The sequence below is a fragment of the Nyctibius grandis genome, chromosome 27, assembly GCF_013368605.1.
Source record: "Nyctibius grandis isolate bNycGra1 chromosome 27, bNycGra1.pri, whole genome shotgun sequence".
NCBI classification, from domain to species: domain Eukaryota; kingdom Metazoa; phylum Chordata; class Aves; order Nyctibiiformes; family Nyctibiidae; genus Nyctibius; species Nyctibius grandis.
In genome coordinates this window covers 1,513,972-1,538,310 of record NC_090684.1, presented here as the reverse complement: position 1 = coordinate 1,538,310, position 24,339 = coordinate 1,513,972, and the positions used below count along the sequence as shown (strand labels likewise).

The following is a 24,339-nucleotide window of genomic DNA, read 5'->3' as shown; positions in this document are numbered from 1 at the left end:
CGGGACTTCTGGACCCAAAGCACGCAGCTCTACAGGGGCAAAAGGCAAATCCTACAGCGAGTCCTGCAAGGAACGAGGGACCGTGTCCCCCCGCTCCCGGAGAGCTTTGCCAGAGCCATGGCTGGAAACGGAATTAGCGTTCCAGGAATATTCTATTATTTGCTAATTCTCTTCACATCTTTTTGTTTCACAATTAAGCAAATTAGCACTTTGATGAATATTAAGATGCTCTCGCCTCATAAAAGATGAGTCGGAGGCATTCCCGCTGGAGTTTCCTCCTAAGGAAAACAGTTCCTCAGCTGTTTGAGATACACGCTGGATCGTCTCCTCCCTGGTGAGAGCATGAGGAGCACACGGCTCCTGGAGAAAATGACCACAGTATTAACATCTTAATAACATAATTCAATTTCAAAGTTTGCATAGATCCTCAATTTGTGGCTGTTCATGGCAGTTTCTATCACTGAGCTGCTCTAACACACATATAATGCCTTCTTTAACCACAGGGACTCATTCAGTGAAGCCTTTTAGCAGGGAGACGACTTCACACTCTTCTAATGTATTTATTCCCTGGCCTTAAATAACTTTATAACCAAGCTAAGTATTTGCCAACTTTTTTGTTTTGCTACAGGTTAGCAACACAGCTTTGCTGGCTTTGGGAGGAGCTGGGCAAGCTGTTACGATAGCTGCTCGCTCTCTACCTCCATCAGGAGATCTTTGAGCACTTCGATACCTCTCTGTAGTGCACCTCTCCTAGCAGGTGGGAGGGAGGACAGGTCTTTGTTTGTCAGCAGATGTGGAAAGGTGTTAGCGATCAGAGGGTTAACTCCACACAGAACAATTTAATAGCATCCAGACACCTTCAGACACAACCCTCCTCCTGTCTCCCCCACCCACAAGGCACCAGCTCCATTAATCTGAATTGCACAGTCGTGAGTAATAGCCAATAAAATGCTCAACACAGTCAGTGAACCCAGAAGTCTGGCTTAATGGTGGGGACTTTGTGTGTTTTAATTGTCTCAGAGAGGAACAGAAGGTCCCAGATTATTTACATTGTGCTGGCTCCCCTAAGCAACAGACTCCTGTGGACCGTCGGCCATAAATTCCCATCACAATCATTTTGGTTTTGCTGTCTACAGTCTGGTCCCTCTCTGCAGAGCAGGAGTTTATCCTGCTCAGACACAGGCTCAGAGGAAGGGCCGCCTGGACAGCAAACAGTGGTGAGTCCCAGAGACACCGGCACAAGCTGGGACGTGGTGACCCAGTCCCGGCCTCTCCCTCTGGGATGTTGCGTGATGGCTCATGTGCTACCGAGCAAGATGATGCTCTAGCTCCTGAGACCTGCCTCGCGGGTCTGCCAGTCTCCAGGGAAGAGTTTGTGCGATGAAACCGACTCCAATGAAATCAACTCCTGGGAACGAGAAGTCGTCCCTGGTCTGCAGACTTCAGCTGCTCAGGGCTGACGTCTGTAACCGCTCTGCCCTCGCCAAAGCGCTGCGAACAAGTGGATGTGTTCACACCACCCCTGAAGCTATACAGGCACTAATGAATTTTCCCTGTAAGATCACGGTGTAATATAGGAAAAAACTACTCCCAGTTTACAACGAGAAATTGTGGTAAAGATTACAGGATTTCCTGATTATGCAGAGCCAAGAAGGGACATGGACCCGCTCGGCGTTAACGCTGCTTCCACAGCACCCCCCCGCACCACGCTCAGTCCCCCCTCTGTGCACCAGCATCGCTCACTCAACCACTTAAAATATACCCATAAATAAATAAATAAAGCCATCATAAAGGATGCTCAGACAAAGCTAAGCAAAACCACAGCCTGCCAACCTCGCTTGCAGGGAGTGAATCTGTAATGTTGGCGGCTCAGGATCTCGTTATCCAGGCAGGGATGGTTCAGAGCCCCGAACCACATTTGAGCAGCTCAGCTCAGTTTCCAACACCTGCAGGCAAGAATAAGTGGGCACAACTCCCTCCCCTGTGCACTGATTTCAGTCCCTGGTCAGAGGCAGATAAAACTGAGCTGCTGCTGGTGCTCCTTCCACCCGTACCGATCTCCGCACCGCGGGGCTCAGCACACAACCTCAGCTCCGTGTGCTCCAACAACACACTCCTTACTGGAGGAAGCTGCAGCCACGGAGGTACAGAAGCAGCCGCCTTACCTGTCGCTCTGACATGACGTACAGGTACTTCTGGTCGATGGAGAAGGCCATGTCTCGAAGGACTGGGCTCCCGTCCTTGAAAACCGTCACCATTTCATACTGAATGCCACCGTGGGGAGGACCATCTGCTCGGATCTGGAAGAAGCACAGAGAGATTCAGGTGATTTCATAGCAGCCATATCCCAGTTTTCATTTGGGGGTCGGGGGGTGAGGGGAGGAGGACGAGGTAAGAAAAGGAATCTAATTCAAAACCTCAGCTCGCAAGCTGGAGACAGAGCAAAGAGCTGGCGAGCAACATGCACACACAGGAGGTAACTCCCCCTCCACTGAAGCTGATGTGATTTCCCCAGTCCACGAGAAATAATGAGAAAGTTCTGCGGTCAGACTGTCGGTGTGCTATGACTGCCCACAGGCATCCAAGGGTAACAAAGACTGTAAACTTTTTAGACTCTCCAAAATAAGCCTGAAGGAAGACCACAAGAATCCACGGGCAGCACAAGGCCAAGTTACAGCAGAGAGGTTTGCTTTGCTCCAGATGCATAAAGAATGAGACTCAGACAATCTCCATCACCTCTTGCTGCCACAGAAGCCTACTATAACACTGTTTCTCCTTAAAATTTTGGAGATGCTGCTGCCATCCCTTTACTTTCCGATTTGCAGGATTCAGCAAGGCGAACTCAGCTCGCACTGCTGAGCGAGCAGGGGACCAACACGGCAGCCATATGGCCTGCTCAGCCTGACGGGCTCCCAGCGTCCATCCACCCCACCACAAGACAGCTCCCTGCTCCTGCAGGAAAACCTGCCCAAGCTGTGACAAACCCCATCCCTGCCAGGAGCGGCTGCTGCTGAGGATATGCCATCTCTTCCAAAAGTCAATAATTTATGGCCTCGGGGGCTGCGCAAGGGGAAGGGAGGAGGATAAACAAACAATTTACATTGTCTTTCCTACCAGGATTTGCATATTTGAATAGCCGTTTGATTGCAACACGGTGTCTACATAGCTGAGGACACTGGCAACCGCCAGGCAGGGAGACGAGAGCAGGGAGACGAGCCAAGGGGCTCCCAGCAGCAGCGACGCTGCTCAACGGGGGCCAGGCACACGGGGTGTCCTGCAGCACGTGTGCACTCCCCCGCGAGGAGAGGGACGCACGAGGGACTGCCCGGCCCTGGAAAACCTTTTATCACAAAGATGCCATCTGCTGCAGCCCCGCGCCGAGCTGCCTTCCCGCATCCCGTTCTGCTGCTCCATTGCTCCCTGCCTGGCTGCGGTACGGAGGAAGAGGCACGAAGAACCCGCTTTGGACAAGCCTAAGCCTGTGGAAGAGGCAGGACAGAGCAGCACAGGGACATCTATTTTTATTAGTTCATGTTCCCAGGAGGTAAGAGAGCAGGTTGTTAAGCATCTTAAGATTTATCTGAGAAACGTGCCACCCCAGCTGGAGATACAAGGCTATCTTCACACTCACAGAGGAGAGACGCTCCCCTGCACCCTCCTCCAAGTAAATCCTCTTGGAAAGAGCCCTCATGCCTCCTGCCATGTAAAGCCATACTGGGGTACGCAAACACATTTATTTTCTGAATTTCTCTCTTTTCTCCTTACCTTTTGAGTTTTTAGTGATATAAAAGAACACCGGCTGTGAATCCAAGTGGTTTAACACCCGCAGCCAGATGCAGGGAGCCTCTGGCAGGATTACACAGTCAGCCCAAGGCTGGCTCAAAAGCCCTGAACTTCAGAAAGGAAAACCCAGAAAAAGGCAGAAGGTCAAATCCTGCTTTAGCTGCACCCGTGCGAAGCAGAATATTTCACTGCCTTCACGAAACACTGAGAACTAGAGGCAGGTTGAGACCAGTAAGAGCCCAGTGCCTTGCTGGGTGCTGCAAACCCGAGACACCCGTGCTGCCTCCGGAGCCGCCGCCTGGCACGCACCGCTGCCATCGCCCGCGCCACGGACCGGGGGACACGGCTGCAAAACCACCTGAGGAACAACCACAGGGACACTGTGCTGCCAGGGACACACAGCCGCCTCCATGCAAACACCTGATTAACGGCCGGACGGGAAGGGAACGCCGGACATGAGGGATCAGCAGCCTTTGTGAAAAACAACTGTTTTTCAGAGTTCCCTCGGGGCACCGGCAGCTCGTTAAATTGAGCGTCTTTCTAGTAATGAGGTCAGACAGGGCTAATAAAGAGAGATACCACTGGACAAGCTTTGTGCAGGCCAATTCCAACTGGGAATTGCAGCTCCGGGCTGGAGACAGCACCATGTGCGTGATGGCTCCTCCAGCATGGACAAGTGCTTGGAGCTGTCCTGGCATGGGTGTCCTGGGACACAGCCAGAGCCCTGCACGGGGTGCTGGGTGCTGCCTGTACCCTCCTGCCTCCCCCATGGGCAGGAGGAGCAGCCCAGGGTCTCTCACCAAGCCTGTCAAGGTGAGATAGCTCCACGTTACTCAGAGAACAGCACAAGAGGAGAGCTGACCCAGCTGCTCTCCCATCCCGCACGCTGCGGTGTGTGTTACACCCACCCGGGTGTCCCACAGCCCCGTGTCCGGAGCACAGAGCCCGAGATGCACCCAGGGACACCAGGATGCTCCACTGCATCTCTTCCTGAGGGCTTGGTTTCCATGACAACAAATGATGATGTCAGACGAGAAAAATGATGATTCCTGTGAATGCGGAAGAAGAAAGGGATCATCTCCACAGCAGGAAGCTTCTTGTTGACGTTTGGAGACAGAAATAATTACTCTGCCTAACTTACAGGTGCCCTTCCAGTGCCAAACAACTACCGACCCATCACTACAATAGCGGCGCAGTGCCAACCCTGCCAGTCTGGGTTCATCCCGAAGCGTGGGCTCCTGGCACAGCCGTGCAGGAGAGGGGACGAGCGGGACGGGGCTCGGCTGCTGGTGGCCGTGTTTCTTTATGCCCCCGTAACTCTACCAGCTTTTCCTCTCTCACAACATGATGATGGGGCAGGGGAAGGCTTCAGGAGAAAGACACAGGGGGAAGTGGTGCAGGTCAGGACGGGTGGGAGCGCAGTGGGACAGGGAGCAGGTGGGTACGGGGAGCAGCACATCGGTGCAATGGAAACCAGCGGTGTGCAGGGTCAGAGCTGTGCTCAGCCACCCGAGACAGCGGAGACTGGGAGGACAGACCACAGGCTTGCACGCTCGGACGTGAACCAGAGAAGTCATCTGGCACAGATACAGCGCTTTCCTCAACCCCTCTTGATGTACATTTACAAATATGGCTTAAAAAGTGCCTAACGACATAATCTGCAAATCCAAACATCATCCCTGGCTCAGCGGCCGCCGGGCCAGAGAAACGCCCCGTGTGACGGAGCAGAACGCTGCTCGAAGCAGGGGACTGCAGCCCTTCAAAGGCGCTGCGCAGATCTGTGTATCTAATACCCCACAACAAGGGCTGCAGGCGTAAGCTCTGCGTTATCTCAACAGATTAGCAAAATGCCACATTGTGCCATGTGTATGTTGCAATGTAGCGCCCGTGGCGATGAGCGTACGAGCCGCTCAAGGATCTAATACAATGTGAAGCTCCAACATACCTATTGTACTAAAGTTTCTGTCAGGTATTTTGCCCAGCCTGTACCAGAGCTAAGATACATCTGGATTCCCTTCCAGTTCCCCCAGCAGGCTCCCATTAGAAGACATTGAATCTCTTTGTAGGAACTTTCCATGATTAAATTACCTGTCTGTTTTCATTACGAGTGTTTCAACGAGGCTGACGCCTGATGAAATGCCTGGTGCCAGGAAAAACAGCTGAGTAAGTCCATGCATGAAGGGACTGATTCCCCATCCCGGATCCTAGATGCAAGGCCACCCGTTAACTCCTCAAGAACTGCAGCTTCTCCCCATGTACGCAAGCACCTGATGGGAGATGGGTCCCAAAGCACCTTGCTGCTGGCTGCACCCCTCCAGGTGAAATGGCCCATGGAGGCACAGGAGGCATCGTGAAATGATGCTCTCGGTCAGGAGGTGCAAGGCACTGGCTGAATTTGCTTGTTTTTCTACATAACGCTGACAAAGTGCAAAGCCCAGTCAGCCCTGGAGCCTTCAGACTGCTCCTTTCATGCTGGGAGTTCTGGCCCTTCGGGGTGAATGCTATCAAATGACATTGCTTTTGTGTAACACGGACGTTTCAAGTAGAACTGTATCAGCTCTGGGAATGTGCACTGGAGCGTTACTGCATCTCCTGCCTGAAATAGAAACCAAAGACAACAAGGAGCCTTCACCGCCAAGGTGCATCTCTGCAGAACTGCCACTTTTTTGCCATTTATGTCTGCACATCTCAGCTCTTGGGCATTTGCCATTAAAGCTTCCCATAACGCTCCAGGATGGATTTCTTGCTTCAGTGCTGGGAATTTAGCAGAAAGACTGTTGCTGGCAGCAGGTTTCTGAATCAGGCTGGAGCGCAGTATAGTTTAAACAGCCTTTCCCTCCCTCTTTCTGACCATGGTTCTGTGGGGTCTGTCCTACCTAGACCTGCGACTAAAGGAAGTTTCCACAAGCAAGAGACTTGGCAATGCAAAAGCCCCCCCAAAGACAGGACAAGATAAATACAAGAGCATCCCACCCCACACAAACCTTCTGCAGGCAGGAACACCAGGAGTGTGATTTAGCTCACTGCTCTCCATGTGGGAAGTCTCCCCCTTGAAATTAAAGTGAAACAGTAATCCCATTAAGTATCTTTCCTTTAAATCATAGATATGTACGTGAGGAAGTTAATGACAACCCTTACATGCACATTCAATTCAAATCAGCATATCCAATTAACTTCATTACCTGGAGGCTCCCTCATATCCCAGTCTCTTTCTCTCCTGTCACATTTTCTTTATGCATTTCTCCCAAATTAGGATAGAATATGTCTGTCACGGTGGGCATCACCTTAATTTTTACCCCAAAGCCAGCACTAGGAAGCCTCAATAGATGGGTTCGCTCCAGAAGGTCACAATGGTGTCAGGCTGAGTGCCCGGGAGCAAAACAGCTCCTCAAGACCAAATGATCTGGTCTCCGAGGGAGGAGAAAATCCCTCCTTTCCAGAATTATGCTGTCTGACTAAACATTAAACACACTCACTAACCCCCACTGGGGCTGCCCTTACAAAACTCTCCAGGATCAGCTGGGGGGAAGAACCAGTTTGGTAAAGAGCCCTTTGCAGGGAGCCCTGCCAGCACATGGGCACCAGAGCTGTGCTGCGAGCGAGAGGGCTCTTCTCCAGCACTGCCCACCGCGACCAGCCCCTAAACTCCCGCAGACACAGACCTTTCTTTTCTCAAGAGGGGCCTGGAGCGGGGCGGCTGCAGCCACCAGCGCGATGGGCAGCGGATCTGGCTGGGAGGGGAATGAACCAGTGAGTCTTCTGAGCTCTAATCCCCCTTTTTTGGAGATATTTTCCTCCTCCGTCCCCTCCCTGTACTTAAGGGAAGCTCCAGGTGCGAGGAGACAGACTCCTCTGCCCTGTCTCGCTCAGACCTCTCCTCTCCCAACCATTAAATTGGTGCCCCCTCCGCTCAGACGATCCCTCGTTTCCAGGATCTGCAAACACTGCCCGCTTCTGCGGCCGCACGCCCCAGTTTATACCCTCAAAAGGGGGATGGGGAGAGGGAGCAAACGCTGTGCCCCAGGTCTGGGGAGCGGGAGGCGACGCGGGGCCGGCAGCCGGGCGTGCACTGCGCAGGGGGAGGCAGGGCGGGTTCGAGCCCGAGTTTATTCTGATCAGGCTTCATGACCTGGATTATTTATAGATCTGAGGTTTCTGCAAAGTCAATACTCCTGTCAAAAATGTCTCTATGTATGTGTCTCTCACACCCACATGTGTTTCTCATCTCTTCTGCTTGGCAGATGTTAGCAAGGTGTTCAAAGTCACAGCCTGGGAATCTGCAGCTCCCAGAGGGACAGCGAGGCAGAGGAACAGTGGGGCTAATTGGGGAAGAGCACGGAGAAACCCTTGGGCTCCCAGGCGGCTCCGCAGGGAGGGGAGGTTGTCATCTGCACCCAGGAACGCTGCTCAGCACGAAAATGCCAACCCAGCAAACAAACCACCCAACCCAAATTAACCCTCACTTCCCGCACCTCCAGCACGAAGGGTGGAGAATCGTTCCTACAAGCAAGGCTTTCTTCTCACCCCTGTGGGATAAGAACACTTTCCATCTTGCCATTTCAAAGAGTCTGAACCCATCTACAGGGAAGAGAAGATAGGTTTGAAAAAACAAAACAAAGTAAAGAAAAAACCCCCCTTCCTTCTGCACTAAAGCTCAAGGCACAGCCAACACTCTATCGTACCAAAGATCTCAGCCACTCCAGCAGCCCCACGTGTCCTAGGTTAACGGCAACCAGCTGCGACTGCAGCCGTCAGGGTGCTGCTTCGGGAGCACCCGAGGCAGAGCACGTGGACCTGCCACGGGGAGAAGCACTGCCACGTTCACGGGTGGGAAGGAGAGCTTGGGAGAGGGATCCCTTGCTGCTCTGCGCTGGCTATGGAGGGGAAAGCAGCCAATTGCTGTGTGGAAGCTGCAGCTCAGGCATCCTAACAGGCACCAGGACAAAACCTTAAGAGAAGATTGCCACTGAAGCTGTTCTCTCTCTCTACTAAGCCTTTATTTCCTTCTTCCATCCTTCTGCTCCCTCCACCCTTCCAGAGAGCTGATCTTCCAAGATAAAACAGGGAGGATGGTACAGAGGCACCATGCAGAGACTAATCAGCAGCCCCCGTGTCTTTAATTTATTACTGCGTGAGAGGCTCGTTCAGAACAAAGCTGCCAGTTCAGAAGATCATTCCTTTAAAAGACTTTTTATTTGAAAAGCTGTCAGCTCACACCTTGTCACAGCCCTACTTGCAGCAGCAGAACTTTAATAACGTGCCACCTCATGCAAATGAGCTGCTAATTAATTAAGTAGTATTCTTCCGGGGATGGATTCATTAGAATCACATTCGGGAAGCCTGCCTGGCTAGGTCATACTGTTCTGGACGGTGTTTTAAATCAGCAGCGTTGCCTTTTCCTTGGGACCCAGCGCCTGGGTGACCCCCGCCAGGAGGGAAGCTCTTTCCCATCCCTGCGCCCTTGGGAAGGCTCAGCACACCCCGGTGAACCGCTGCAAGGCCCGACCACTTGCCTGGCACAGACCAGACCCAGCTTAGCTAAGAACAGCAGTGAGATGAAAAAAGTGATTGAATGAAGTTCCCCAAAGATTGCCTTCTCCCCTGTTCAGGAAAGGCAGCGTGGAAGAGGACCCACATCAAAAGCAGGAGGTAAGAGACCATGACCTTGGAGGGCTCCAGGGACCAGGCTGCCAGGCAGGGAACACCGCAAAGGAGCAGTGCTCTTTTTTGGGGGCACTTGTTGCACAGAGACCATTGCTGGGGGTTCCGGGCTATCAGCCTTGCACCTGCCACCAGCATCAAAGTACAACCATTAAAGGCGGAGACACTCGAGAGCGTCCTGTGGATTTACTCTGCAGAAGGAAGACAGCTCGGGGCATAGCTGCAGTGTGGTACAGAACCCATTCGCTTCTCATTTGTCCCCTAATAAAGAGCCACAACGTGCAATGCCTTCCCTTTTCTTCTCTTCAGCAGCAAGCACCCTTCTCCCTTTACATTCCCATATTATTTTTAAAGAGATGGCTCAGTGCTTCTCTGGGAAATGGGAATCATTAAGTTAGCAGCACTTTGCTGCTTGCAGGCTTTACATTTTGGCACTGAGCAAGGAAATCATCAAAGAGACAAAGTGTTGCCCTCCAAGAGAAAGGAACGAGGTAGGTGTTGCTGCATCACAAGGCACCGCACGCTAAGCTTTCTCCAACGTGCTCCTTCAGCCTCTGCCATTCTTCCCTTGCCTCACCCCTGCTTCTCCTGCTTTGTGCAGCTTTAATCCAGCTCCTTCCCTTAGAGCTGGGAAGTAAATGAAAGCGCAGGCAAGCAAAGAGGAGGACAGCTCCAGGAACAGGCAGGGATTTTTTTCCCTAAAGCATCCTCTTCCCCATGGCACCAGCAGTGTTTAGCAGGGATGCACAGCCAGGTTAGCCGGGTGCAGAGGAGCCCTGGGTGGGCAGAGGAGAGGCTGATCCCTCTTGGTGTGTTACGGACGCCTGGGTCAGAGCCTGGCTTCTCCTCTTTGCCCTGAGCCCATCGCTGGGCTCAGTGTCAGCAGTGTTAGAGCGAGGGCAGAGGAGAGGCACGCCTCGTCACTCGCTGCCTGCGGGACACAATCAGTGATGGAGGGAGCTGGAGCAGCATTTTGGGGAGTGAGGAATCTCTAAGTCTTCCATGATCGACAGCAAACACGAGAGGAAGCACAGAGCTGGTATTATTTAGGGTGACAGAGGTATGGGGTATCTGCTCAGAATTGCTTGTCACACACCATTTGCAGCTCTTCAAAGCCCCCAAAACAGCGCCGTACCCGCGTTATCTACCCACAGCCCACCCGTGTCCTTCCAGCTGAATAATCCTCCACTGCTCTGTGTCAAGCTCCCTCCCTACCACCACCCTCCTACAGCAGGACATTTCACAGCTGAAGGGGTTGGTCTTGCTTAGTTCGGCTTGTTGACCTTGAGTGGCCACGTAAAATGGAATAAAAAGCCACTTAGACAAGATTGTCTAAGGTGGAGCTTGCTCTAAACAAGTGGCAGCGAGCTGTGATTCTCCCCAGGGAGGAAAAAACTAAACGACTGTCAAAAACTGTCACATGAAAACCCCGCTTCTCCCAAGCCTGGGTTTCCAGCTGATCAGGTGGGAAACCAGCAAGTTCCTCAGGAAATATTATTCTCTTTCCTTTTCAAAAACATCATGTAAGTAATATGTTTCAAATGACTTAAACTTCCTGGCCGACACCTCCCGGGAACGCTGCAACACAAGCCAAACTGGAGCCACTACAGGCCAAAACCCAGAAGGAAATAAAAGAATTTAAATTTTGTTATCATTTGGTTTTACAGACTCGTGGAGAAATCCTGCCTGGTGGTTTTGCAATGCTTTAGGTCGGACAGGAGCGATGAGGTGAACAAGGAGGCCGTGCATACTCTTGGTTTCACTTGTGCGTGCAGAATGAGCCACGTGTTACTGATCAGATCTAACCTTGCTCGGGCAGAGGATGTGAGAACATCACAGAGCCCCCGGCTTAGCTTAAACCCCAGGAAATGAGGCTCTCCCACATCGCCGGCGGCTCTGTGCCAGGCACCGGCCAGCTGCGGGGAGCATCGTACACCCCCGGGCTACAACCGCTGCGGGTGCCCTGCAGCAGGGAGAGGTGCAGAGAGCAAACGGGTATCTTCTAGCTAAGAAACGGGCAGAACACAAAGGAGTCGCAAGCTCTCGCCAGCCGGTGGCCGACCGTGCTGTTTGTACACAGGCTGAATGCCACTAAAGCGACAGCCTTGCAAGAGAGGTCACTTCAGGACGGGCAGAGCCGCAGCCAAACTGGCGCTGCCGACGGCTCCCTGTGGGCAGCTCCGCACCGACACAGCTCCTGTCTCTCTCCTGTCCCCGTGCACCGCAGCAGCTCGGCTCGTCGGTGTTTAACTGCCTACCAGAGATACACGCTCTGCGTTTGGGTCCTGTTCATCACCAAACGGGAGCTGGACCAAGTGTGGTTTCACCGGGCAAGGCAAGACGCAGAACCACGACAAACTGCCCTGCTCAAGGATATTTGCTTATACAGGGCCCTGTGCTGGAAGCACTAAAGCCTCCTGATAGGATTCAGACAAGTATAAATCCACGGGAGCTGAATCTCTCCTTATGCTTTCCTATCTGCTCATTCGCGCGCGGATCTCCTGGTCACCAGCAGACGGAGGCTTGAGGTAGCCCATGTTCCTGGTACGCATGGCACATGCCAAGGAATATCGCTTTTGCCCCTGTCAGCTGCTTCCCAAATGCTATTCTGGAGCAGATCAAGGATTAAAAAACCCCAAACCTCTTCCATCTCTGCACTGTAACTCACTAAGCCTTCAGCATATGCCCTTTCCAGCATCTAGGAATTAATGAGCAGATAAGCAGACGAACTGGCTCTGAATAATCTGTATATGCAACACGTGTAACGCTGCTGAGCACTGCCTTGAACACAGCAGAGATTGTGGGGCTCAATGCACACGACTGTCCCCGTCCATCCCCATCTCAGGAGAGCGGGTGCAGCTACCGGGCACACACAGCATCGAACACCCCGCTGTGCCTCAGCCTAGAGGGGAAAGAAGGAAGAAACTGATGGACAGATCAACTCTGGAACTGAAGAGCGGCGTGTTGGGGCAGCACATCGCTCCGCAGAGCGACCCCGAGCACCTTCGCAGGACCCAACCACCCCGCGCCTGGTTTCATGCTGAAAGGTTTTGCTTGTACTTTCCTCTGCACCGTGAGGTGGAGCAGATCTGCCCTGGAGCTGTGAAACACCACACCAGAAGGACGGAGGCAGCTCTTCCCCCAGGCCCCTGCTTTTGTTCACGCACCAGCCAGCACAGCTAATCCCTTACCGTGCCCATGGCCCAAAATCAACATCATGAGATAGGTTCAGGCTGGGGTCCACGGATGGGAGAGACAAAGCCACACCACGTTGCTGCTTTCGCTTCCATAATTGACCTGTAGATAAACACATGGCTTCCGCCTTAATCCCCTGCAGCCTCATGAACATCAGCCGTGCTAAATTTTTCATGTAATTAAGAGAAAAACCCTAATCCAGTGTAATTAGCTCCCTGATTGCCAGCGTCAGGCAGAAAAACACTGTTTGAACAGCAATTCAGGTCTAGCTGGTTAGGCAAATACTGTGTGTGTGGTTCAGTAATTCAACACTGGAACAACTCCCCCTCTGCTGTCCTTATAGGCTTCCTTCCCTAAACAGTACTAAGTGGTTTCATGACTGCAATAGGTCTGATATCCCTGAAACCACTGTTCCACCAAGCTCCAGTTACGTCCCTGAAGGGCTGGTCACAAAACAAGACAAAGCAGTTCCCTGAGAAGCACACTAGTTGCTGGATTTGGAGCGGTCCCTCCACCCCATCTGCATCCTTAAGTGATTGCCACCAAGTTATTAAGACTATCCCACCCCTAACTGCCTGAGCTCAGGATCTGATAGTTACAATAAAGACCCTGATGGAGAAACAGTCTCCTTGTGAGCGATGCTCAGCAACGCATCCACAACCCGTCGGAGCTGGAGTCGATAGCAAAGCTTACAAGGAGTTTTATGGTGTAGGTCAAAATTCATCCCAGCTACTCAGCCTTTACAGTTTACAGAGGTATTTTTCTTTTCCATTCATATACATGAAGGCAAAATTTTAAGAGTAAAATGTTAGAAATTTGGGAAGTGGAAGCAAATGGAAGAGGAATAAAGAACATGGATGGACGTGCCAACAGGGAGGCAGTGAAACCAAGAAAGCATGGCTAGAAGATACCTTTGCTTAACCATTTAATCCATCCCCCAGCAAAAAGGAAAGGATCTGAACTACTCAGGCCCTGTCAAATATTTATATTGTCCTTCTAAAACTTGCCTGTGATAGAAATTACAGAACTCCAGTTCTCACCTAGTTCCATCTTTCATCTTCAGACTTAATATCAGACAGTCTCCTGAAATACAGCATTTGAAAGCAATATTATTCTCAGAGTTATTTGTTGGCATCTCTCTAAGGAGGATTTTAACCCTCATCCTAGGCCATGTTACAAAGGTTTTGTGGTTTTGATTGGTTGTTTTTGGAAAAAGGCAGCAGTCTCTGTTTTGCTAGTTTTGGTTAATGTTGCTGTAGAGGCCCAATTTCTGCGCCTGGGAGACTGCAGAACAACCAGCCTGCTTTCGTAAGGAGAAAGCTGAAAACCATTTCACAGCCTCAGCTTTGCAGACTGAATTCTTGCAGAATAGTTGTTTATATGCTGTGGCAGGCGAGAGCCAACCATGTATGTTTTTGCAGCTATAACTCTTAATTCTGACAGAGGCCACAGGCTGAAGGAAGGTGGGGGTCTGCCTGGCTTTGCCCATGTTTGGGCTCCAGGCTCTGGTCTCCCCAGCACTGCCCCTCTCTCCCCTCCTCATCACACTGATGCTCTGTAAACAAACCAGGAGCGAGCAGAGCAAGCTGCTCCTTTGTATCAAAGCCAGGAAGATTTCTTTACACAAAAACGAGTGAAAATTTATCAACTCATAGCTCCTTTTAAAGAGAAGCCCCTAAGGAGAGCAAGCCCAGATGCTTGCTTGCATCGCCTTGGTAAGCCAATTCCTCCTCCTCCCTCCCTGCAAACACACACTATTTCCCACGGAAGGCACTGCAGATGAGCTATCGACTGCGAACAGAGCCCCTGCTTGGATGGCAACACACCAGTATGGATTCAAGCGAGCAGCAGTGATATGGCACAGTTTGGTGCTTTGCCATCGTTCCCTTTACACGGGAACAGCACTTCAAGCCAAGCAACCATCCTTCTGCTTAAACGCCTCCCAGAGGACCTCTGGCCAGCGAGCCCGTGTCTCGCAGGCGCCTGGTGACCGTGTTTCAAAGGGCAATGCTAGAAATTGCACATCTCCGTCCTCCTCGCTCTGGGTCAGGAGGTGGGAACCTGCGGGCACGTCCCGAGCCACGTCTGCAACCACCCAAACTGGCAACGTGCTCACCCCTTCCCTCTCTGACCACGTCACGCACACAGATGGGGACGCTTCTGCCAACGCATTCCAGATGGCACATCACGTTTGCACACTGTGCTCGTCACTGGTCGCAGTGATCTGGGTATATATAATTTTTCTGTCTCATAGCAATTATTCCAGCTTTTAGTCAGCTTTGGGGAAATTCTTCCTGCCAAAACCCCCAGTATTGAATGCCAGCATCACACGAGTCTGTGTGTTGACTGGTCTGTGGTCTCTTTGCCTTAGATCCAACAGATTCTCCTCTCCATCAGCCGTGCCTTCCCAAAGCAAGGCAGCGTAAAGGTCTGTGGAGAGCTGCTAGCTGATGAGAAGAGCTGTACGCAGCTCGTCTCGGGGCTGGCTGCTTTTTTTGCTCGCTTTCCCCATTGCACATCCAGCAACGTACAACTGGGAACGCAGTCCCAGGTCAGCCTGGCAGGAAGCTGGGACTGAGGCACCAACTGGGTATGTGCAACAGCCACCCCAGCATCTTGATACCGGCTTGTAAGGATAAAGCTACATCAAAGCTACATCCCAGTGAGCTGGATATTTTCTCAGCCACCATTTAGCCAGAGGGTGGTGGAAGTGTCTCCAGACAGACCCAGGAGTCTCGGGAGTCTTTGCATTCGTGTTAATGAGCACTGGCAGGAGGTTTGCAGCTAGTCGGTAAGAAGTGTCAGGGGGTGGTGAAGGGGGCAGAAAGAGGTGTTGGAAGGAAAGGGAGCTGCTCAACTTCACCCGTAGCCAGCTTTTAAGTGACCCAAAGGACAACACTGGGTCGTGAGGCTGACAGCTTCCACCTTCCTACCCCCAGAAGCTGAAGTTTCTAACAAGGTAAGTTATTTGAATTGCTCTCACTAAAAACAGGGCAGGCATCAAACGTTTCTAAAGCTTTTAGAGCAAGAGCTATAAACTGAGCCAAAAAACCCAAGAGACAGAACTGCTATGGAAAGCGAAGATTTTCCCAGAGACTGAGTGCTGGTAACTGCAGCAGCCTCTTTGCAGCTACAGCCTGATGCCACTGTTTATTACCAGAGGAGCTGAGCTACTTCTTGCCTTTCTCTTCCTATTGCACTGGAACTAACCCAGTCCCCTCTCCACATCCGTACATCTGCATAACGTAATCTGCTAATGATTTCAGGCCTCATATTTTGTCAGTGCCATGATTTATTAGTTATGTCATCGTTTGCACTCAGCTGCAGAGAAATCTTTCAGTGACCTAAAGCCATGAGACTTGAATTTTGCTGGTGGTGGAGTCCTACGGCCTGGCAATGTCAACACACACCAGGTATTTCCCTGTCTGCTCCTGCAGTCTGTGTTTCCACGGGAGCGGAGTGGGAAGCCTGGCTGGGAGCCGGGCCCCGTCCTCTGCATCTGGAGTCCTGCGATTTGTGACTTATCCAAACTGCTGAGCCAACCTCCAAAGAGTCTGCTCCTGAGAGGTTTTACACCTTGAAAATTTATTCTAAAGCAGCTTCAAAAACTCCTGTTTCCATTATTAATATGACTTCTTTCATCAGAGTCCACTTATCTTTTCGCTTTCTATTTTTGTCTCTACCCTTTTATTGTCTCCCCGAGCGCTTCTACGGGAACGCTACCGAAACCCAGACCAGGCGACCGCAGCATCTACCCGCTCTCTCCTTACCAGCATGAGTTTATTTCCATCAAAGCTTCCTTCTTGAATCAAGTTTTTTTCCCTTTTAATTCCATCTGTATTTAATCTCAGACAAACACAAACAACAATCTCAGCTCCCTAAGGCCATCACTTTCTAAATCAGTTACAGCCAACTCCAATTAGCAGGCAGGCAACATGAGCAGCTTCGTACGCTCCTGTATCTCTGGGAACGAGCCAGCCCAGAAGGTCCTTTTCCCCAGACTGTCCCCTTTTTCCTTCTGAAGAACTTGCACCGTCATTAGAGTCGCAGGCTCTGCAAGATGAAACACACTTGCCTTTGCTTTTCCACCACAGGAGAGCCCAGAAGGATGCTCGCGGCCTCATTAACGCTGTTTTGTGGTTCTGGGCTCCCGCACCTGGAGGCTACCTGCATGCTTTGATTTATAAGAGGATCCCAAAGCCTCTACAAGTGCTAAAGGGATATTTTCTTGGTCACTTTAGCTTCCCTCTTAACCTGCACTTGAAACAGCTTCTTCAGAGCCTCTCTAAGCCGGGCTGCTGGAGAAGCAGTGGTGCCAGCTCCTGCCAGGGCTGCGCAGGCAGAAGCCTCCCCCTTCGCGGGCTGTGAGAGCATCTCTCGGACGTACCCTGGAGAAGAAACCACCAGCCCTCAGTGGAGCTCACCACTTCCAACAGAGGAAGCGAAGCAGCTCATGGGGTTCTTGGGCTTAATCTGATCATGAATTCACTGCCTTCCAATTGCTTTTAAGTTATTTTGGTGAGAAATGCCTGATCTTACAGGCTGGTGGGATTTTGCCAGCTTGAGCCAGGCTCCGGCGGTGGGTGGGCACTGGCTCTCTAGAGCCCTGTGGCCCTGCTGGGCTGCTCCCCCCTTGCCGGGTGCCCGGAGGGTGCTGGGGGCAGCGGCAGAGCTCGGCCCTTGAACCCTTGTCTGAAGGGACACCTGCACCAAGCGTGGCACCAGGCAGGGGCAGACTCGGCACTACCTCAGCAGACAGCTCGCCCTCCATTACTGAGCTATTTCAGGCAATGATTTCAAATGAAAATCTGTATTTTATTAATTATGCGTCTGCTTTGCTGCTGAATTCTTTAATGTATTTCCCAGCTGTATCAATCCACAGCCATCAAGGAAGCCATTAAATCTAAATGCCTTCAGCGTGTAGCATTTCTGTTGGGACACATCCGTCACCGGGGTTAGCCCAGAGGTGCGAGGCCCCAGCCAAAGCTGCCACCTCCCCTCACCTGCGAGAACATCTCCCATCTCACCTACCAGGAGCAAAGCAAGGGACATTGGGGGACTGGAGCGGAGGATGTGCCCTGACAAACCCACCAGGATTGTAAACGACTGCAAAGCAAAGTCCATCTGGTGACGCTGCCAGGAGCCAGCTCTGGCGTGGCCAGGCTTCAGCCCCGCGTGCTGCCAGCAGATGAGGATGGGCACGGGAATCATTTGCATCGCTGCAAACTCCTCCTCCAGCCTCATTTGCCAACTTCAGTGTCCGGGCTAGCTCGGCACTGACCGGTCCTTTGTATTTCTCTGCTCATCTCCCGTTGCACGTACACACCTCTCCAGCAGCTGGGAGAAGGACTTCCCCGATTCATGCCTTGTCCCACCACGGAGGGATATCAGAGCGCAGCGTCTGCAGGCAGGCAGATTTATTCACCTGTTCTAACTGGCAAAACTGATTGGGTTTGACGGACATGCAGGGATGTGCAGATGCATTAATGGGCAGCTTAGCATGGAAACCGGCAAAGCAACGCACCTCACAGATGTTATCAGGAGAGCTTTATTTAAAGCAAATTTTATGGCGGTGGAGAATGTATTAGATCAGCAACCTCAAGAAAAATCACCTCAGGCTCCTTCCCTAACAAAGAAATAAAAAAAATGTAAAATAAAATATAACAAAACACCCCCCAAAATAGTGTAACACAGATAATTTCACAAACCAAATTATTTGCCACGGAGATGACTTCATCTCTCAGGTGAAAACTAAGGAGGTCACCAGCACTCAGAAGCAGAAGGAGCTGAAATACATCAGCTGTGCCCAGTCCAGCCCTGCATGCCCGATCCTCTGCTGGCAGATCAGCCATTCACGCGACCTGCCTTCCCCCACCGAGCCAGCCGCTGAAGTCACATTATTTTAGAGCATCCTTGAGGCAGAGCAGCATTAATGGGCTCTACTGTCTGCAAACTGCTCCTGCTTAGATACCCGCAAAGCTGAGCAAGGGAGGCACAAGGCTAAAAAATGTTCCCTCTCAAGCAAAACAGGCTTGCACTTGGATTGCACAGAAATTAAAGCAACAAAAGGTCTCTGAAGCCAATTGCAATATAACCGAGAAACAGGCTCGTCACTTTGTACATCCATCTGGCAAGGACATACTTTCCATTTCAGCAAGTGCGAGGATGGGTGGACAGCAAAGGGAAATGTGAAAACAGCAAAGAAACAAGAAGAATGAAAACCTGCGGGACAACACTGCTACCCTGTTATGAATACTGTACGTCTATTCATATGAAAATCCACACGGCTGCTACTGTTGCGTGCACTCTTCTTACACAGTATGAAATTAAAATTCCTCTTCAGTATCATATTGCCAGCGCTACAGAGCAACTTTAGAGTAAGCTAGCAGACAATTTATCCTCTGGCTTCCTCAGACGGGCTTGTGCTGGGATTGAAAGCCAGTGGGGTGAGGGAGGCGAGTCTATTGCCCATGGTAAAAAATTCTGCTTCCAAAACAAATCCCAGAGAAATATTGCTGGCCTAGAGTCTGACTGTTGGTGCTAATTTCACAGTGCAGTTTCACATGCATAATTCCCCCCGGGCCCCCCTGCCACTTTCCTTCTTATCTTCCCAGAACAAACTCAACGTGCAGGCTAATTTCAAGGAGTGTTTCACCCAGAGTCCAGCCAAATGTCAGTGGATCTGCTGCAAATGCAAATTGAGACAATCACGCAAAAGAGGAGAGCTTAGAGATTGTGCACAAGGGCAACAGAAGGCAAATAAAAGCTGGCAGAAAGAGGCAGCAAGGTACAGATCTCCCGTCTCAAGTTGTTGATCATTTGCACGTGTGCTCAGTGAGCAAAGAGAGATTTCCAAAACCACACCAGTCCCATTGATTTTCAGCGCTAAATTGTCTACGAGCCTCTCAAACCCACGTATCTCAAAGCTCCTACACCAGCACCCTGCTTTCACTCGCACCACTCACAGCCACTTCGCAGGGCTGTAAATGACAACGGGTGTCACGAAGCAGCCGAGATCTGGTGTTGAACTGGTGCAAGCAGAACTGGGGAGACTGGGAGTTTCCCAATTGCAAAGAGCCATGGAGTTGTCAAAAGCAATTGCAGCTTTCACAGAAAGCGTTGTATTTTGTGCTTTTGAGAAAGCTGGGACAACTGCAGCTCCCCGAGATCGTGTGGGGACAAACCGAGGGAAAGGTGCTGGAGACAGGAACTTGATTAGCTCAAAGCCAGCCGCAAAATTTTCCAGATCAAGCCAATTCATAAGAAGGTTTGCTCATTATGTGTGCAAAGAAACAGCAAGAGAAGACAATCTATACTATGTGTCATAACATGATATAGAATTAATTGCCCTAGGTTACAAAATTCCTCATAAATCGCAAACGGGACGGTATCTACTGCATTATACTTTATCACACTTTCTGTCAAAATACCCCCTGCAGGAGCCTTTTTGACGATGTTATCACGAGCAAAGCCTTGTTTGGGGATGAAGATTTGAACTAAACAGCAGCAAACTATCAATATGTTCCTTGTGAGGCTGCTAGATACAAACCCCCCCCCCCAGCAGCGTTAGGAGTGTCTAACGGTGCAGCTCGCTCTTAAGCAACGCCGGCTTCTGGTTCTGCTCAGGCCCATATGGAGCATATATGTCATTTAGTTTTATTAACAGCAATGCTGATACAAGCTGGCTGCTGGGCTTCAACATGCCCCTGAGCCCCTGAGGGACTGCAAAACACTTCACAAAAGCATCCGACGAGGAAAACTTTGCCACCTCCCAGGCGAAACGGGGCAAGGCGCACTGAACTGGAAGGAAAAGGCTCTGATTATCTCCTCCACCACCTCAGCAGTGACCCAGACCAGTGACCTCTCTCCTGTCACTCCACATTTACTGTGGCTGTTTTACACGGGGAAGAGGCAAAGCCTTCACCGTTGATCCAGGCTGCATCCACAGGCTCCTCCTGCTGCACGTGGCACGGAAGGCCCATGCTTTGTTCATCGTGTGGTTTCAGCTCCATCTCTTGCCCAGGGGCTCGTGGTCTGTGTGCCTGTGTTAAGAGGAGCGATGTGGGGGGCAATGCCGAGGCAGCAGCACCGGGGCTGGGAGAGCAGGACCTGCTGACAGCCCGGATCCAGGGCAGACTTGGCCGTTCTCATCCAGAAAAAAGCTGCTTCACTTCCACTGCCTGCTTAAAAGCCAGCCAGATAACACAGCCTCCATTTGCTTTCACTACCCAAAACACTGCCATCCTCAAACATCTTTAAGTGCATCCTGAGTTTTTAAGCTACACAGCAACAGTGAAAACCAGCCAGCTGGGACAGGAGACATCCCACAGCTGGGTGGGGAGAGGAGAGGAGCAGAGCAGCGAGACCACCTCCTCCTTCCACAGCAAGCACCCGAAATCTTTAACGCCTACACAGGACTATCTCCAGCTTCATTGTAGACAACAACACGCAGCCTTTGTCTACAGACTTGTCTTGACCCACTGACAGCAGCTTTGTCACTGAAACATGAGCGTCCCTGAGTTAGGGACATCGATCAAGGCAACTGCCTATCAATCAGCTGGCACTAACCTACTCCGACAAGAGACTCGGGAGGATGCTCCCCGCACACCACAACAAGCCTTAATTATTTACGTCTCTGTGGCTTTTTCAATTACTTTTTCAGCGGGGAGGCAGCGCGCCCCATTCTGCACAGGGACACTGGTTACGTGGGGGAGAAGCAGGGACGAGGGGGAGGCGGGAGGTGTCGTTAGCCCAAAGCACAGTGCACTCCTCTAACGGAGGAATGAAAGCGGCCGGAGTGTTTGGAGGGGCGGACACCAGAGAGCCCTGTCCTGTCCCGCGCGTTGTGCTGCTCCCTGGGCAGCACCAGGAGGACCCACAGCGCAAGACTGGTTTTATCTGACACTAACCCTGCCTCACGCCTTACCCTGCAGCTTTAGGGTAAAGCTCTCAGTAACATCCATAAGGCACCCGCGTCCTGCAGAGCTCCTCGGTCCTGCCTGATGCGAGCAGAGGTTTGCCAGCCCTTCCAGGCAGAGATGTGCTCACCTCTAGCTGAGCCTGGCGCGACCAGATTGTGTGAAAAATGAAAAATAGCCATCTGGGTTGCTGCGGTGAAGACAGCCAGGAAGGTTTCTGGAGGAGGCACCATTCTGTGGGAATCTGCAGACACGTCCCTGCAGCAGCAGCCGCCGGTGCCAGAGGAAGGCGGGGGGTTGCGCAGCGCGGCGGATCGCCATGCAAAGCCTTTGCCCGTGAAACCACTGGCTCCAGTCCAGCCCCGAGTGGGAGATGCTGCTGCTCCGACAGCGGTTTGGCATTCTGTGTGATTTTGGGATGGGTTCACATTTAAGCCCTTCCTGATGTTTCAGGCATGGGTCAAGGACAGAGGCAGATCTTGTCAGGGATGGGGAAGGGGACCTCTGGGCCACGACAGTCTTCCCCTGCCACAGGAGAGAAGTCGGGGGCTACGGACCTTCTAACCCCACCAGCAATCTTCTTTGCATGCCCTTGGGCACATCACTGCGTCCTCCTTTTCCAGTTGTAAAATGGACAAAGTTTCTCCTTGTTGCCTTCCTCGTATAGGCTTGTTGGGGCTGCGTACAGGGAAGAGCCGGCACAGCAGTGGTGGAGGGATTTGCTCTGTATTACTGCAGTATAAATAAATAATGCACAGGTCCCTGCTGATATCTGAGCAAAAAGCTTGAGTAGAAGAAGGCAAAAGGAGGCATGAAAGAGGAGCTTGCACAGGTTCTCTTTAAGCTCTAGTAAAACTGCAGTTCCTCGCACTGAATGCATTTTGAAACTAAAGCAGCGGTGGTTGGGCCCTGATCTCTCTTCCAAGAAGTTGCAGAGCAGTTGGGGGATGCAGGGAGAAACCTGCACCGTCAAGTTTGGGAACGCCAATAAAAGCAAACTGAACGGGAAGCAAAAAGGAGTCGGAAAGCAGGGCAGCTCCCAGATCACCGCCCGGTTTCAGCAGGTCATCCGAGCTCGGCTTGCCTTTCCCAGCCTGAACAGTTGCAGTGTTATCATCTCTCCATCCTGTTGTCGATGCTACTTGGAAACCATTCAGGGGCTCAGGACACCTGAGCCTGGCAGCAGAGCCACGCGAGGCACGCAGAGGGGCCAGGGTGGTCACAGCTAACGCCTGTCCCCGCTGCGGGTGCCACCACGAAGGGACGCCGGGTGTCCCCGCAGCACGCAGGGCTCAGCCTCCACGCTTGGCTCCAGCCCATCTCCCAGCTGCTGCTCACCCAGCACCCGCCTCTGCTGCGAGCCCACGCCGCGCTGGGGGCCGGGAACAGCAATGCCAAGTGCCAACCAGGCCAGCTCGGGCATCAGCACTGCCAGCAGAGCTGCCAGCAGAGAGCTGAGCCCAGGGAGGGGACAGGGCAGACCCCAGCGAGCTCCGGGCAGGGGGGACGAGGATGGGCAGGGGGCTGGCCAGGACGCTGCTGCGTAGGCGATGGCACAGGCTCCCCACGGGCGCAGGGACCAGGACCCACCTGCTGTCTCACATGCTGCTGACAAAGAGAGGATCCAACACCTCTTTAATAAATTCATCAAAGTATTTTTAAATGAACTGCAGCACACTTCGTATCGCCCGTGCTCCCGCTCCCGAGAGCGGCTGTAACAGACCGGGGTCTGGGTATATAATTAAATATCAACACGTGTATCCTGTGCTCAGCACAGATTCTGTATTTGCTTGTGTTAATTGGGATGTGAGGTAAAGCGTCTCACAGCAGAATCCTACGTGCTTCCAGACTTATTTTCCTTAAAGATTTAGACAGTCAAATCCCATCTGTCCATGCTCCGCCTTCCTCTCCAATTCCTTTCCCCAAAAAAAGATGCTGCCTGGCATTTCACTTCACCACCTCCTGCTCAAATGAACCCCCTTTGATGGAGCACCAGCATCTCCAACGTCCCCGTATCACACATGCCCTTCGCTTGGGTGCATCCTTTCTGCAGGAACCCACCCCCGTGTCTCTCCCTTGCACCCTCGCCTGCTCCAAGCCATCTCCCCTGCCCGTGGGGAGCACAGGGAACCGCACACGCCTGTAGACGTGCACGTACACGCGTACTTGGTATGATAGGTGCAATTTTGAGCAATTTCCCTGCCAGTCTCTCTGCAATCTCATGTAATCTCCCCCCAAAGGGGATCAGAGATCCCATGGTGCCTTTGCTTGGCCATAAAGAATGCAAATCACATCCCCTGATGGTTCTGAATAACGCAGATGAGAGCAGCCAGCAAAACCCAGGAAGGTGGGGTGTCTGCTCGCTGCTTGTTAGCTCACGTTTGTGGTTACTCGGCTCTGCGTTACATCAGAGATGCACAAAGAGCTTCAGCAGCGGCTGGGCAAGGGAAATAATTTGTTTAGACCATCTGCACTGCCAGCTTCCTGCAGGTCCCATATTTAAAGCTGCTGGGGACCTGTCAAAAGGTGCCCCGTGGGGTTTTGCATTCAAACGGTCTCACCAGCGTCACGGATGACGGCTCCTTGTCCTACCTGCGCCAGCACAGGGGAACAACCCTCAGCAGGGCAGGTTCGGGGTTCGTGCCCTGCGGGGGCTGGCCACCGAGGCTCCAGGGGGATGCGCTAAGGGTGACAACACGGAGTAAGGGCTCCCCGGGCTGTATCTCAGCCGGAGGACGCTCCCTGCTCCCACCAGCAGCAGGCCAGCTTGCCTCTTCCACAT

At 52.0% G+C, this 24,339-nt stretch overlaps 1 protein-coding gene across 4 annotated transcripts in view; it reads right to left on the bottom strand.

The window, feature by feature from the left end:
• Window positions 1–24,339, bottom strand: part of PLXNA2 (plexin A2) — a 215,217-nt gene that overhangs the window by 79,892 nt on the left and 110,986 nt on the right. For all 4 annotated transcript variants that reach the window (XM_068419454.1, XM_068419456.1, XM_068419457.1 and 1 more), the window contains one exon: window positions 2,166–2,300. In XM_068419454.1, the coding sequence (XP_068275555.1) occupies window positions 2,166–2,300 (135 nt within the window). The remainder of the gene's footprint in view (window positions 1–2,165; window positions 2,301–24,339) is intronic.